General features: G+C 39.5%; 1 protein-coding gene across 2 annotated transcripts in view; it reads right to left on the reverse strand.

The window, feature by feature from the left end:
* Window positions 1-15,673, reverse strand: part of Vwa8 (von Willebrand factor A domain containing 8) — a 463,242-nt gene that overhangs the window by 130,247 nt on the left and 317,322 nt on the right. For both annotated transcript variants that reach the window (XM_004650767.3, XR_006636125.1), the window contains exons 29-33: window positions 14,639-14,838; window positions 4,221-4,328; window positions 2,699-2,763; window positions 1,867-1,992; window positions 211-320 (exon numbers count right to left, since the gene is read on the reverse strand). In XM_004650767.3, coding sequence (XP_004650824.2) covers window positions 211-320; window positions 1,867-1,992; window positions 2,699-2,763; window positions 4,221-4,328; window positions 14,639-14,838 — 609 coding nt within the window. The remainder of the gene's footprint in view (window positions 1-210; window positions 321-1,866; window positions 1,993-2,698; window positions 2,764-4,220; window positions 4,329-14,638; window positions 14,839-15,673) is intronic.

Consider the following 15,673-nt stretch of genomic DNA (forward strand, 5'->3'; position numbering starts at 1 on the left):
AACCCAGGCAATCAAGCTTTGCAAGCAAGCATCTTAACCACTGAGCCATCTCTCCAGCCCTGACTTCCTACTTCTAATACAGTATTGAGCTTTTTCTTTTGGTGTGAACATCATGCGGGCTGACTTTACCATTCTCCAGTGAGCATGGAAGACAGTATGTGCACAAGCATGCACCCACACAGCCATAAACACAGACAACACAGTACTTACCTTGTGTAACTCCAAACCCTGCACTAGGCAGCTCCTCTTTCAGCACATACAATTGGCAGGCCCCAGGGTCCACAGAATCAATGTGTGCAGGTTTTGTTAATAGATATTTCCTATAAACAAGCAAGACATCCAACTTTAATGAGAGGTTTTGCTAATAATCATCAGAGCAAACAGCAAGGAAAATTACAATTTTTTATCCTAAAACCTTTTTAAAGATGATTTGAGCATAATTTGTAGTTGAACCATTTTGTTATGAACTAACAAAGAACTTTTCAACACTATATTATGTATGTACCTGATGACAATGCAATGATAAAGGTAAACCAAAAACCCAACACTTCATATAAGAAAAATGGCTGTTTAGAAAAGCAGTACAATGGGGAATTCCTTCCTTGTGATGACAGAACCCTCATTTCTTTCCATTTATTGTTTTTGAGACAGGCTAGGTAGCCCACAATGGTCTTGACCTGGTGATCCTGTGGACTCCATTTCCTGAGTGCTAGGACTGTAGGCAGGTACCACCACACTCAGCAATGCAGCCCCTCTTCATAGAAGTCTGTGACCAGGAACTAAGTGTGAACATGGCTTCTGACTTGTGACCAGATGAGGGACAGAAGTCCTTAAGACTACATACAGTCTCTTGAACTTGTAATTTTAAAATTTCTGGTATGTGGATTATCAGTAGCCAGATACTGTCTGCAGTGAGCCCCATCTGCCCATCAGCAGAAAGAGTGTACTTGTAGCTAGTGGCCATAGTACACAAGGGAGAGGCACTCACAATTTACCCTGCATTCTTTCCTAAGCCAAGTGCTTCATGCTGCCTGTCATCAGGACATGGAGGGCCCAATAAGAGGATGTACATACAGTATCACCAAATAAGAGCACACAGATGAAAAGTAAGTTCCAAGGTATGGATGTTGTCAAGCTACAGAGACAACAGTTCCAGGTTGGAGACTACGGCTCTTAGAAGAGAGGATACAGTAAAAAATTGCCTCAGTGTATCTCCCATTTGGTAAGAATTCTTTTTTGAAAAAACAAATTTTTATCTGCAGACATATGTGCCACCTTGTGCAACTGGCATCCTGAGTAATCAAATCTTGTTCCTTTGCCATTGTAGGCAGGCGTCTTAAGCACTAAGCCATCTCTCCAGCCCTTGGTAAGAATTCTTAATGTGACAACTGGGAAAACCCCAAACATACATGGGTCATATGTAAAAGTCATTATTTATGTATTTGAGAGAGGAGAAGGAGAGGCGTATAAAGAGGAAATGGGCATATCAGGGCCTTCAGCTCCTGCAAGCAAACTCCAGATCCACGTATTACCTTGTGCATCTGGCTGACATGGGTACTGGGGAACCAAACCTGGGTTCTTAGGCTTTGCAGGTAAATGCCTTAACTGCTAAGTTATCTCTCTAGCCCCAAAGTCATTATTTTTTACTGTCAATTTCCAAGTCATACTCAGAGAAGAGGCATTATAAATATAGTTTAACTTCTCCTTCCCTCCCTGTTTTCATAGGGCTCACCTATAGAGATGCTGCCAAACACAGACATTGATAAAAGAAAGACACAGAAGACAGAGAAGGGTTTGGAATAATGGACAGAGGAGGGTGGGTTGCAGCACAGTCCATGAAATATTCTGTATTACAGGTTTACCCACTGATTGGTCTTGCTCTCCACAAGAAGCCATTTGTCCTCTGCTACCAGGAAAACTGTCTTGAGGTTGATGGGGAGAGAGATGGTGTGAGTTCGTCCTTCTAAGACATCTAGTACAACTAAGCTGTTCCTGAAAAAAAAAAATCTTTGATAGGAGATCTTAAGGATAGTAGCCAAGTAACTGTGGCATAATTAATTATTTCATGAAATATTATGGAATTCTAAAAAGAAAGTTTTCCAGAGTAAGTAATAACACAGGAAAATGTTAATTAAGAAAACACATACACAGGGTTAGAAAGAAGGCTCAGTTCAGTGTTAACCTGTGCAAGAATGAAATCTCCCAATCCCATTTGAACAGCTGACTGTGGCCATGATACCCTCAGTACTGCAGGGGAGGCAGATAGCTCAGGATGTTGAGAATCCTTCAAGCTATGGAAGCAGTACAGCAGAAGAGCAATGGTGCCAGGCATCCAATATTCTGCCCTGGCTACCACAGCAAGCTCCATCCTTTCACCCCCACTGTCCCAGAGAGCTTGTGGGGCATCAAATCATAACACACACACACCACACCCCACAGGAAAACAGATATACAAAACGCTCAACTATGTTTGCATATGCCACATTATACTTAGTAATGGCTGTACTATGGAATCACAGCATTATCTTTTCTTATGTTTGTTTCTCAATGTTCTTTGATATGGGAGGAGTTACTTTTATATAAAAGTCTTTCTGATTTGATTATATTACTTTTATAGTTAAATAAGTATAATTAAAACAAGAAATTAATGAACAAAATACGGATTCCAATTTAAAATGTTCTACAATAAAGAGCTCACCCATTTTCTTTGTAGAATACAAGCCAGTTTTTGTGTGAAAATTCTTTACACATTTTATAAGTTTCCTAAACACAAAACAAAGCAAAATATTCACATTAGATGTATCAGATACAGTCACATCTACTTAAATTGCTTCCCACTAAATAAGGTATAAAGCATGTACCTCACAAAGAAATGTTTATTCATCTTAAGATTGTTCAGGGGCTGTAGAGATGGCTTAGCGGTTAAGCGCTTGCCTGTGAAGCCTAAGGACCCTGGTTCGAGGCTCGACTCCCCAGGACCCATGTTAGCCAGATGCACAAGGGGGCGCATGCGTCTGGAGTTCGTTTGCAGTGGCTGGAGGCCCTGGCGTGCCCATTCTCTCTCCCTCTCCCTATCTGCCTCTTTCTGTCCCTCTCTGTCTCTCTCAAATAAATAAAACAAAAATTACAAAAAAAATAAAAAAAAAGATTGTTCAGGTGACATGGAGTAAACTATTTCAAAATTTATTGTAAATAATAACACTCTTTAGGAATTTTCACTTGTTTGTTTTTGTTTTGCAGTACTAGGAACTCAACTCAGGACCTTATGATGCTAAGTAAGCACTCTATAAACTACACCCAACCCTCTTTTTAGAATATCTTTTTTTAAAAATAATGCCAAGTATTGCTTGGATAAAAGGTGATAACTAATGATTAATTGTGGAGTTTATGTAATAATGAAAACACATAGAAAATACTTTGTTTCTTAGCTCTCAATTTAATTTTTTAAACTTTTTGTTCATTGTTATTTATTTGAGAGCAGCAGAGAGAGAAAGAGGCAGGTAGAGAGAGAGAAAGAGAATGGGCGCGCCAGGGCTTCCCGCCACTGCATACGATGTGTGTGCCCCCTTGTGCATCTGGCTATCGTGGGTCCTGGGGAACTGAGCCTTGAACCAGGGTCCTCAGGCTTGACAGGCAAGTGCTTAACCACTAAGCTGTCTCTCCAGCCTCAATTTAATTTTTAAACAAATAATTGTTTTTCCAGTCTTTTAAGACCTAACCATGTTGTCTTGAAAAGACTGGATAAGCCTTATTTTAAATCTATCTGGCAGAAAAATTCCCCTGAGTTGGACTATATAGTTCCCTTTTGAGTTTAATTTAGTCAATAAAGTGAAAAGTTTATTTACCTAGAAGGGGCAATAATCAAATATTTTAAATCTAAAATACAACTATATAATTGGAAAATAGGTAAAGTAGACTGCATGATTAAGAATTGGTTAAGAATATCATCTGCAAATAGTCAAAATGCTCTCTTCTCATTAGTTCAGTCCTCGCAATTTTTATATCAGTATTTTGGATATCATAAGAGCCTACTGAAATTTACTTGTCTATTTGTCCTTATCTATATAGTTATAGCACATCAAAATCTTTTCATGTATAACAACTCCCGTTCATTATAGTGCTTTTTAAAAGGCACTGACAGTATAGGTTAGCGTGCACCTTTAAAGTTAAAAGTTCCAGAAATGCTATGAAACTTTCCAGACAAATCTAGAATTACTTACACCTTCCTCCTTGCTCCACCAGGAAGATTTCTTAGATGTTACTTCTAAAGGAAGGACAAGACGATGAAGGGCACGGCCAGTGGTATCCAACAAGAGGGTGACATTACTCTAGAAATAAATAACAAAGTGAAGTGGACTTGAAAGATTTGCTCTCTTTTTTTTTTTTTAAAGCAGCAGAAATAAGGAACCTGAGGGTGAAGATTACTGTGATAAACCAGCCAACAATATTGAAATACTTACCATGAAGACAATCAGCAGTCATCTAAAATATAGACCCTAAAGTTTAGTTGGGTTTATGAATATATTGCTACTTATGTAGTTATAGAACCTTCTCTTTGAAGAGTTTTTTTTAATTTTAAAATCATTCTAAATATAGGTGGCTAATCTACAATTCTCTTTTATTATATAGTAACAAGAAAAAATATGAAGATTACACCTAGAGACTGTTCTGTTGAAGGCTCTCGTATGACACATTGGCACATCTCACTTATTTTCATAGATCCAAGTTCAATTCAGAACAGAGACATGATTAAAAAAAATGGGTTAGCAAAAATACATGAAGGTCTCTAAGAACCTAACTAATAATGAATATTCATTATCTTGAGATTCACTAAGCTTGATGTAAGGCAGGGTGGAAAGACAAAGAACATTATGGGATGGGAAAATGGCAATTAAAAAATGAGACCTTCCCTCTGGAGTCTGGCTGAAGCCTTTTACCAATCTGCAGTGAAGAATTCCAGGACAATTACCAATATTTGCTAGGAATGTTGTTGACTTAAAGACAGTACTTCTTCTGTATAAAAATACTTCCAAGTAAAAATGTTAAAATAGTGATTCACCAGGTTGAAGGCCCAAGTGTATATAACCTTACTCCTCTCCTTAATACTTTCTGGGAATCTTATTAACAAGGCTGTTAACTTTTGTTTACAGTAAAGATACACTAACTTCCTGCATCTCTGGGAACTTATCATCAGATATACCTCAGACAAACCTGTAGTATTATTTAAATGCCTTAGCAACCTTTTAAAGATAATTGTTTCAAAACACACCAAAAGCCTAATATGGCTGGTGTAAACTCTCCTTTGAGAAGCCCACATCTATTCTTTGGTATGTCCTTGCTGTTTTCCCCAGCACATGCATCTCTTTCTCCTAAACCTGTGCTTCTATTAAAAATGTCGTTTAATAAAGTGTTTTGCATTGGCATGTCCTGAAGTTCTTCTCTGCAGCTGAGCCAAGGATATGGCTTTCCCTCTGAACTGGTCTCCTCAGGCTGCTTACTGCAGATGACAGAATAACTTTCATTTCTGGTATTGTAATAATAACACGCAAACAAGAGATTTCTTTAGCATTGTTAATCACAGTTTTGTTCTGAAGTAATAACTGCTCAACAATTAGTGTTTATTTTCAAGAAATGAACCTTAAGCCTTGAAATTATAAACTGAAACACATTAAATAAGATCTTAAAACTAAAAAAGCCAGAAAAGAATAAATATTTTAAAAGAATGCAAGGTTGGACTTTCTACATAAAACATAAAAGTATTTGAAGATGTAACTAAAAGCTTTTCAAAAAGATAACCACAAGTTGTATTAGGCCTCGTTGTTATGCATGAGTTTGGTCTTTCTTATTTCAGTTTTAACTGGGTTCCTCCAGTTATCCTAACCCTTAAAAGTACTTTGGAGAAAATAAAGTCACAAAGCATCCAAAGACAATACACACTTTGCAAAATGTATAAAACAATAAAGTATGAAATGATTGCTCAATTATTCTATAATAACAATTGGGCAGATTATATTTAAATGACAAAAGAGAAAACAATCATAGCCCTGTTCTTCATTACGTAACCTAGTTCAAGGGAAAAAAAATGCAACATATATATATTTTTTGTTTTTCAAGGCAGGGTCTCACTCTAACTCAGGCTGACCTGGAACTTACTCTGTAATCCAGGTTTGTCTCAAACTCACAGTGATCCTCCTACCTTTGCCTCCCAAATCCTGGGATTAAAGGCATGTACCACCACACCTGGCTCCACCTTTTTTAGACTGACCTAAAGTTCATCAATTAGGCTAGACTGACTGGTCAGTGAGCCCCAGAAAAAATCCTATCTCTGTCTCCCCAGGGCTATGATTGCAAGGGCTTGCCACCATACTAGTATTTTTTATGCAGGTTCTGGGGATCCAACTTAGATCCTCATGTTTGCAAGGCAAGCAGTTAGGTGACTGAGCTATCACTCCAGCCCTTAAAATATGTACTTTATAAGATAATTTTATTGAAGAGTTCAAAAATAAAACAATAAAAACAAAAAGAATTAAAAACACCAAGTTTACTGTACAAATATTTTGATTCTTGGCTGCACTGAATTTTTTATTTTTTACTCAGCACATTGACTAAACTTAATTTTTCTATAAATACCACCCGAAAATTGGACCATTCTGTATAATGTAGTAATGACCTATAAGAATGTATGTTTGGGGCTGGAGGAATGGCTTAGCAGTTAAGGCATTTGCCTGAAAAGCCAAAGGACCCAGGTTTGATTCCCCAGGACCACATTAGCCAGATGCACAAGGGGGTGCATGCATCTGGAGTTCATTTGCAGTGGCTGGAGGCCCTGGCACACCCATTCATTCTCTCTCTCCCTTTCTCTGTCAAATAAATAATTAAAAATAAAACATTTTAAGAATGTATGTTTTGCTCAGTGTCTAAAGGCACTTGCTTGCAAAGCCTGCTGGCCCAGGTTCAACTCCCCAGTGCCCACATAAAGCAAAACATATAAAGTGGTATATGCATCTGGAGTTTATTTACAGGGGCAAGAGGCCCTGGCATGCCCATTCTCATTCTCTTTGTCTGCTACAAATGAATAAAAATATGTATTAAAAAATATATGTTAGAAATGTTTTTAAAATTAACATCTAACACAAACAAGAAGTATTCACTAGTGTGTGAACATTTTGAAAAGGGTATTCCTTTTTATGCATGCATATGTACAAAGTGTGTACACGTTTGTGTGTATGCAGGTGCTGATGTGTGGAGGCCAGAGGACAGCCCTGTGTGTCATTCCTCAGGTGTCATCCACCTTTTGTAAGACAGGGCCACTCACTGGCCTGGAACTCACCAAGTAGCATAGACTGGTTGGCCAATTAGTCCCCCAGGGATATACTTGTCTGTCTACACCTCTCCAGTGCTGGGAGTTTAAATAAGTACAATCATGCCCAGCTTTTTTCTTTATTTGAAACATGGTTATGGAGAATGAGATGCAGATCCTCATCTTAACAAGGCCAGCACTTTACTGACTGAGTTATCACCTCAGACCCCAACCTTATGTTTTAAGAAACACAAAAGTTAAAATTTTTGTCACCATTTTAGATTGTCTTTCTTGAAATATATATATATATATATATGTATATATATATACACACACACACACACACACATATATATATACATATATGTGTGTGTGTGTGTGTGTGTGTGTGTGTGTGTGTTTTAGTGCAGAAAACTTTTTCTTGCATGGTAAATATGTGCAACATGGATAAGTGAAAACTAAGCAGATGATTACATAGATTTCTGTTTTACAGAAAACGAATACCATTTCCATTTGACTTCCTTTGAGGGTCTAAAATTATATCCTCATAACTAGGCATAAGTGAACTGGAAAGCTGTGTCTTTTCTAAATGACAGAAAACATACCTATAGTTCATAGTTCACATATGTACACACACACATATATGTATACATATATATTTAAAAAATACATTGCTATACTTGAAGTTAGTTTTATAAACAACTGGCAGCATGAAAGAGTTCTGTGGCTCCATCCTTTTAGATGTTAATGGTTTCCTTCTGTAAATGACTAATAATATATTCTGTCTGAGTATAAAAATAGAATTTCACGTCACACATGAGTACATGTAACTGTGGCTTTGGCTCTGCTTTAAGGGGGGCAGGGAGGAGCAGTGAGCGAGCAACTTTATTATGTTTCTATTTGACTGGGAGAAAAGTAACCTCTGGATGACCTCTGTGTCCCAAGTTTGAAATTCTAAACGTTGTGCAGATGTAATAAATAATCCCATGGAATCCCATGGAAGTGGGGGTCAGGGAGGTCTTTATTTTTAGTTTTCCTGTCCTCACTTGATTTTATTTTAGTAAAGAATTGAACAATTTCTTAAACTAACCAAAAGAACACATCTGTAGCAAAACTTTATAAACTACATGGGAAAGATGGACATGGCAGAAAACAATAATCCTAGCTCCTGGGAAGTGGAGGCAAATGGATCAGGAGTTCAAGGCCAGCATTGGCTACATAGCAAGAGTAAGGCCAGTTAGAACTATATAAGGCCTTGTCTCAAAAACAAACAAAACAAAGCCTATGAAAAGGGCTGGGTTTATTCACAGCAACATTCCCTGTACCATTTCAGCTTCAGTTTCAATTCTGGCAGAATGAGGAAGAGGGAACCGTGGGGAATCCATTCAGTTTTCCTTTCACAGATTTTTTTTTGTTTTGTTTTAATCAGCTATTAGATTTCAACTGTGTGCTGCTCAAATAGAAACAGTGATCTGACATCCTAACAGGACCATCTGACCACTGTTGACACTGTTGTAAGAGGGATGAATATGAGAATGCCAGGGGGCAAGAAGCTGGCTGTAAAAGTCAAGCAGAGCACCACCATGAAGACCATTTTCTTTTGATGAAAGTCACTGTCACTGAACAAAGTATTAGACCACAACATTACCAAATAATTTGATCTTTTCAGAAGATAAAAACGCTTGTTGAGGACCTACAAATCTCATGCTTTTACAAAATCTATATGTGTAAACTTAACAACTAAAGAATTTCACAGGAGTGTTTGAATAAACACCCCAAATTTTGATTCTCATCTAAATTTGATTAGCTTAATAAATTAAAATTCACCAAGATGTCATGTACTTTTTATGATACATTCTTCTGGCTAAGAACTCAAAACAGCAGCATTGATGTTTTGCTGGAAAATTATAAAGTAAGAGCTTTATTCCAGTTTACTAGACAGAAACTTTCATAGGGAATATCTGGATGAACTCTGCTTCCAGCAGAAAATGGTCAAAAAACCATGAAAAAAACAACTCAGGATTTATAGGAATTATTTAGATAAGAACTAAAGTTAAAGTTGATTTATTTACTCAGTGAACTATGGTTATGATACAGTCTTTTTAAAATATTTTATTTAGGGCTGGAGAGATGGCTTAGCAGTTAAGCGCTTGCCTGTGAAGCCTAAGGACCCCGGTTCGAGGCTCGGTTCCCCAGGTCCCACATTAGCCAGATGCACAAGGGGGCGCACGTGTCTGGAGTTCGTTTGCAGAGGCTGGAAGCCCTGGCGTGCCCATTCTCTCTCCCTCCCTCTATCTGTCTTTCTCTCTGTGTCTGTCGCTCTCAAATAAATAAATAAATAAATAGATAAAAAATTTTTTAAAATATTTTATTTAGTTGAGAGAGACAAGGAGAAACAGAGAGAGACAGAGTGAGAGAGAGATGAGGATGGGGGAGAGAAGAGGTATGCCAAGGCCTCTAGCCACTGCAAACAAACTCCAGATGCATGTGTTACCTTGTACATCTGGCTTACATGAGTTGTGGGGAATCAAACCTGGGTCCTTAGGCTTCACAGGCAAGTGCCTTAACTGCTAAGCTCTCTCTCCAGCCCTGATAGATCCTTGATTACATATAGTAAAAAAAGTATTGACTCAATAGTATTTATTTAATTTCTTCCTGTTATGAATTATCTTTGTTACGTGTGTGGGGTGATATGCCTGCCATAGCACACACATGGGGGGGGGGGCGGGGAAGGTCCAAGGATAACCTTGGGGTGTTGGTCATTTCCTCTCATGTTGTTTGAGATAGGGTTTCTCTTTGCCACTGGAAGCCAGACTAGCTGGCCTGCAAGCTTCAGGATTCTTCTGACTCCATCTCCCATTTCCATAGGCACACTGAGATTATTTACACATTTGTCACATTGTATCCAGGTTTCAGTGCTGGGGATATAAACTCCAGTTGACAGGCTGGCAGAGCAAGTGTCTTTAACTACTCAACCATCTCCCTAGCTCCATGAATTTTTTTTTAATTTTCAGACTACAATTTTGTTTTCTCCAAATACCCGTAGTGAAGGCTCAGACTGTGTGCTCAATGGCAGAATGCTGCCTCACATGCTCAAGGGCCTAGTAATATAAGAAAACAGATATACACAGTGAGTAAATGAAGTTCTGCTGGCAGATCCAATTTGGTTGGATCTCAGTCCTATAATGTGTTGACTGGGAAGGTGTGGTAATTTGAATAGATGTACCCCAAAAGATTCAGGAATTTATTAAAACTTGTAATTTAGATCTCCAGCCCTGACTGGAGGAGACGTTACTGGGAGCGGATCTGGAATTCTAGCCTAAAGGTATGTAGAGTGCTTGAGCTCTGCCTGGGTTCCTGGAGTGTGTGTGCTTCTGATGCTGGAGGTGTTTTTCCCCTCTGCTTAGACCTGTGAAAGGGGGTCAGCTTCTTCTGCCGTTATTATAGAACTTCCCCTGGATCTGTGAGCTTCAATAAATCCCGTTCCTCCCATAAACTGTACCTGGTTTGGAAGTTCATCCAAGCAACATAAAGCTGACTGCTACACAAGGTTACTTATACTCTTTAAATCTTGTTTTCTCCAACATAAATATGGCTAACAGTACTTCAGTGGGCACTGAGAGGAGCAGCGTGAGGATTAAGGGCATATGCATACTTCACATGACATGCTCTCATGGTTTAACCATCCTCTCATGTAGATCACGAACACATGCCTCACAGAATACCTCACTGCCTTATGTCTTTCCCAACTTCACTGTTCTCTCTTTCCGAGTCCTTGCTAGGGATTCTTTTTCATTTCTCAATATCTTAGCATTTTATTACCCTGGGGTTCAGTGTTATAACCTTTCTGCACCTACATTCATTTTCTTGGTAGCCTCTTTTAGTCTTATGACTTTAAACAGCATGCATATGCCAATGACTCACATTCAGAGTTCCTGTTTTTATCCCTCTACTGAAGTCAGCATTCATCATTCACTTGGATGTTTAAAGATATCTCAAACTGAATCAAATACATTCCCTTTTAAATTATTCCTTCCCCATTCCACTTAATAGGAGCTCCTCCAAAATGCTCAGCCTCTAATCTTGATGTTGCCTTAACTCTTCATACATCTGCTCTGATGGGAAGTCCTGTTGGCTCTTCCTTCAAAATATAACAAGGATCCATCATTATTTATGACTTAATCCTACAAACCATCAATATCCTGGTTGAATCAGTTAAAAAAAAAGAAAGAAAAAGAAAAAAGGGAAAAAAAAAAGCCATTAACCAGTCTCTGCTCTCCTGCCTCAGAGAAGCTAGAGAAACTCTTTAAAATGTGTCAGATCATGCTGCTCCTCTGCTCACACTCTAATGCCTTCCCATTTCACACATGGTAAGCATCTAAAGGCTCTACTTCACACTGCCCCTCTCTTCATCTCTACCACAACCCTACTGAGTAACTTTTTTTCTTTTTCTCTCACTCTTTCCCTTCCCTTCCCTTCCCTTCCCTTCCCTTCCCTTCCCTTCCCTTCCCTTCCCTTCCCTTCCCTTCCCTTCCCTTCCCTTCCCTTCCCTTCCCTTCCCTTCCCTTCCCTTCCCTTCCCTTCCCTTCCCTTCCCTTCCCTTCCCTTCCCTTCCCTTCCCTTCCCTTCCCTTCCCTTCCCTTCCCTTCCCTTCCCTTCCCTTCCCTTCCCTTCCCTTCCCTTCCCTTCCCTTCCCTTCCCTTCCCTTCCCTTCCCTTCCCTTCCCTTCCCTTCCCTTCCCTTCCCTTCCCTTCCCTTCCCTTCCCTTCCCTTCCCTTCCCTTCCCTTCCCTTCCCTTCCCTTCCCTTCCCTTCCCTTCCCTTCCCTTCCCTTCCCTTCCCTTCCCTTCCCTTCCCTTCCCTTCCCTTCCCTTCCCTTCTCTTCTCTTTTCCCTTCCCTTCCCTTCCCTTCCCTTCCCTTCCCTTCCCTTCCCTTCCCTTCCCTTCCCTTCCCTTCCCTTCCCTTCCCTTCCCTTCCCTTCTCTTCTCTTTTCCCTTCCCTTCTCTTCTCTTTTCCCTTCCCTTCCCTTCCCTTCCTTTCCTTTCTTTCCCCTTACTCTTATCCTTATTCAATGTTTAAAAAAGCACAGTCTAGGGCTGGAGAGATGGCTTAGTGGTTAAGACACTTGCATGTGAAGCCTAATGACTCATGTTCAACTCCTCAGATTCCACATAGTCCAGATTCACAAGGTGACACACATGTCTGGAGTTTGGTTACAGTGGCTAGAGGCCCTAGCATGCCAATTCTCTATCTCATTAAAAAAAAAAAAAAAAAAAAAAAAAAGACATGTGCTAGCCTCTGGATGTTTAACTTGTACTTTTCTTTCCTGAACATTCCTGTCCATTCTCCTGCTTATCTCCATGAGGTTAGTTGGGCAGTCCCTGTCCACCTTATTTTGAATCTTACTTTCAATCTCTTACTTCTTGCCATATATATTTTTTTTCAAGACAGGGTCTCACTTTATCACAGGCTGACCTAAAACTCACTCTAGAGTTCCAGACTGGTCTTGGCTCACAGTGATCCTTCTACCTCTACCTCCTGTTTATTACCTAAAAATCCAAGATATTATTTAATTAGTGACTCATTTTTGTTATTGTCTATATCAGACTGAGCTTTATGAGAATAATCTTTGTCATTTACCACAGTACTTCCAATAGTAAGCACAAGATTACACACACACACACACAGAGAGAGAGAGAGAGAGAGAGAGAGAGAGAGAGAGTGCTGGAGCGATGGCTCAGAGGTTAAAGCACTTGCTTGCAATGCCTAAGGACCCAGGTTCAATTTCTCAGTGCCCACTCAAAGCCAGATATACAAAGTAGCACATAAATCTGGAGTTTATTTGCAGTGGCTAGAGGCTCTGGAGGCACTGATTCTCTCTTCACAAGAAAAAAAATAAAATATTAAAAATGATTTATATATATGATTTATTCTATATATATACACACATAAATATACATATACACATTAATTTTTTAATTTTTTTATTTTTATTTATTTGAGAGCGACAGAGAGAGAGAGAATGGGCGCACCAGGGCCTCCAGCTGCTGCAAATTCGAGCTCCAGACACGTGTGCCTCCTTGTGCATCTGGCTAACGTGGGTCCTGGGAAATCAAGCCTTGAACCGGGGTCCTTAGGCTTCACAAACAAGTGCTTAACTGCTAAGCCATCTCTCCAACCCCATACATACATTTATATAGACAATATGCCTACTACCATACTGGTAGATGTTAGGTTGAAAATAGTTACTCAAAAACAGACTAGCCAGGTGTGGTGGCACACGCCTTTAATCTCAGCACTCGGGAGGCAGAGGTAGGAGGATCACCATGAGTTTGAGGCCACCCTGTGACTACATAGTGAATTCCAGGTCAGCTTGGGCTAGAGTGAAACCCTACCTCAAAAAAAAATTAGATTTCTTTCTATTGGTATAGTATAGATTAATTTAGACTTTTAGAATTTCTACTAGTTGCAACAAAGTCCATCTTCTGACCATCTGTTTGGAATTATTTGTAGCCTGACTCTGGGCATCTTCACTTTTCACTAGTGCAATCTTAATTTGCTAACTCATAAACATGATGGATGAACTTGGGCAACAGCAAATACTGAAGGATCCTATTGTATTTTATTCAGTGGCTTTATGTGGCTGTCTATAAAGAAAGAATATCAGGGGGCTGGAGAGATGGCTTAGCAGTTAAGGCACATGCCTGTGAAGCCCAAGTTCAATTCTCCAGGTCCCATGTAACCCAGATGCACATGGTGGCATATGCATCTGGAGTTCATTTGCAGTGGCTAGAGGCCCTGGCATGCCCATTCTCTCTCTCTCCCCCTCTGTCTCTAATAAATAAGTAACAAACATAAAATCCTAAAAAAGAAAGAATGTCAGTTACACTTTGGATAAAATATGGTCTCCTCAGTGGAGCTATCTTGGCACTCTCCTATCTTCCTACTCTACTCCTTCAGACACTGCCTTGCTTTTACACAACTTATCACAACTCAACAGTGGCATGTCTATTATTGCTTAGCTAGTTTGTTGTCTTACTCTTCAAACAGACTGCAAGCTTCACCACACATAATTATTTGGCTCAACTGTCAGTGGTGTTGAGGTTGAGAAACTATGACCTGTTTAGAGTTGCACAATGTGCTGAAGTCTCTACAGAGAGGTTAGTAGCTATTTTTTGGTACTGGTGCAACATAACTCCTGGCTTTTCCTCAGCCCTCTTCTTAATCTCTATGAAAACACAGATTTTCAGTTATGGGCTGGAAATCACTCTTGCCCATTCCTTCATGTAATTCATTATTCCCACAATTGCACCAAGTGAGTAGGCTTGTGTGTATTACCTGCTCCTCATGGAGAACAACTTGACCCTTCAGGGGACTTCCCAGTGGAGCCACTGTCACAAATGGTTGCCAAACTCCACTGGCCATTCTTGGGAAGACATTGAAAAAGTCCACAAAGAAGCCATTTTTCCCAGTCATATTCATAAAGTATAAGGAAATAGGATTGCATGTAGCCACATACAGAGTATTTTCACCATTTTCTGAAAGGACAAAAATGTGTTAATTGTGCAGCTTAAAACCATTTTTCTGTTAGGTTAAGAGGTCTAGGAAAAACTGAATCATGAGATGGAACAGAGGTGAAACTCAGTAGATATCTGTAGATTGATATAACAGGCTGGACAGACCATGGAAGCAACTCATCTTCTACCTCAAATGCTGACAGGGGACACCTGTATAGTAGAGGAAGGATCTGCTCTCCGTCAGAGAGCACAATAGCATGATGGTGATAGTGCTAGTAAGTATTTACCCATCATCAATGCCAAAATTCTTCCTATGTGACAGCAAAATATTTTGTGCTTTAAGGTTTTCCTTCTAACCACTATTCTTTCAGAGGAATAGAGGGAGACAGAAAGAGAGAGAGAGAAAGAGTTTTTATCTTTTCTAAAAGTAAATGTATTTTAGGATTTTCTTGCTACAAATAAGTATTCCAATTTAAAACAATGTTAGCTCTATGAGGGTTTTATTTTTTGTGGTAATGGAGACTGAACCCAGTGTAATGCACATTCTGTGCAAGAGCTCTATACTGAGGGGCTCTTCACCCCACCAAACCCTGTGGATCGTAACTGCCATGCTGTTCATATTGGAATGTTTCTTTTGCAATCTCTATATTTTCAACTTGGTACTAGCCTAAGGCCATTTTACAAATTTCTCATCAGTGATGCTGTACCTATGCATCATGTGCAGGCCTAAAGAAAATGCAGGTTCTGACTCAGCAGATCAGGGGCGGGCGTTCATATTCATATTCATATCCATATCCATATTCTGTCCTGCCAACAAACTCCCAGGTGGTTCTGCAGCTGCTGATTTAAGACCTGC

The sequence above is a fragment of the Jaculus jaculus genome, chromosome 3 (assembly GCF_020740685.1).
Source record: "Jaculus jaculus isolate mJacJac1 chromosome 3, mJacJac1.mat.Y.cur, whole genome shotgun sequence".
NCBI lineage: Eukaryota > Metazoa > Chordata > Mammalia > Rodentia > Dipodidae > Jaculus > Jaculus jaculus.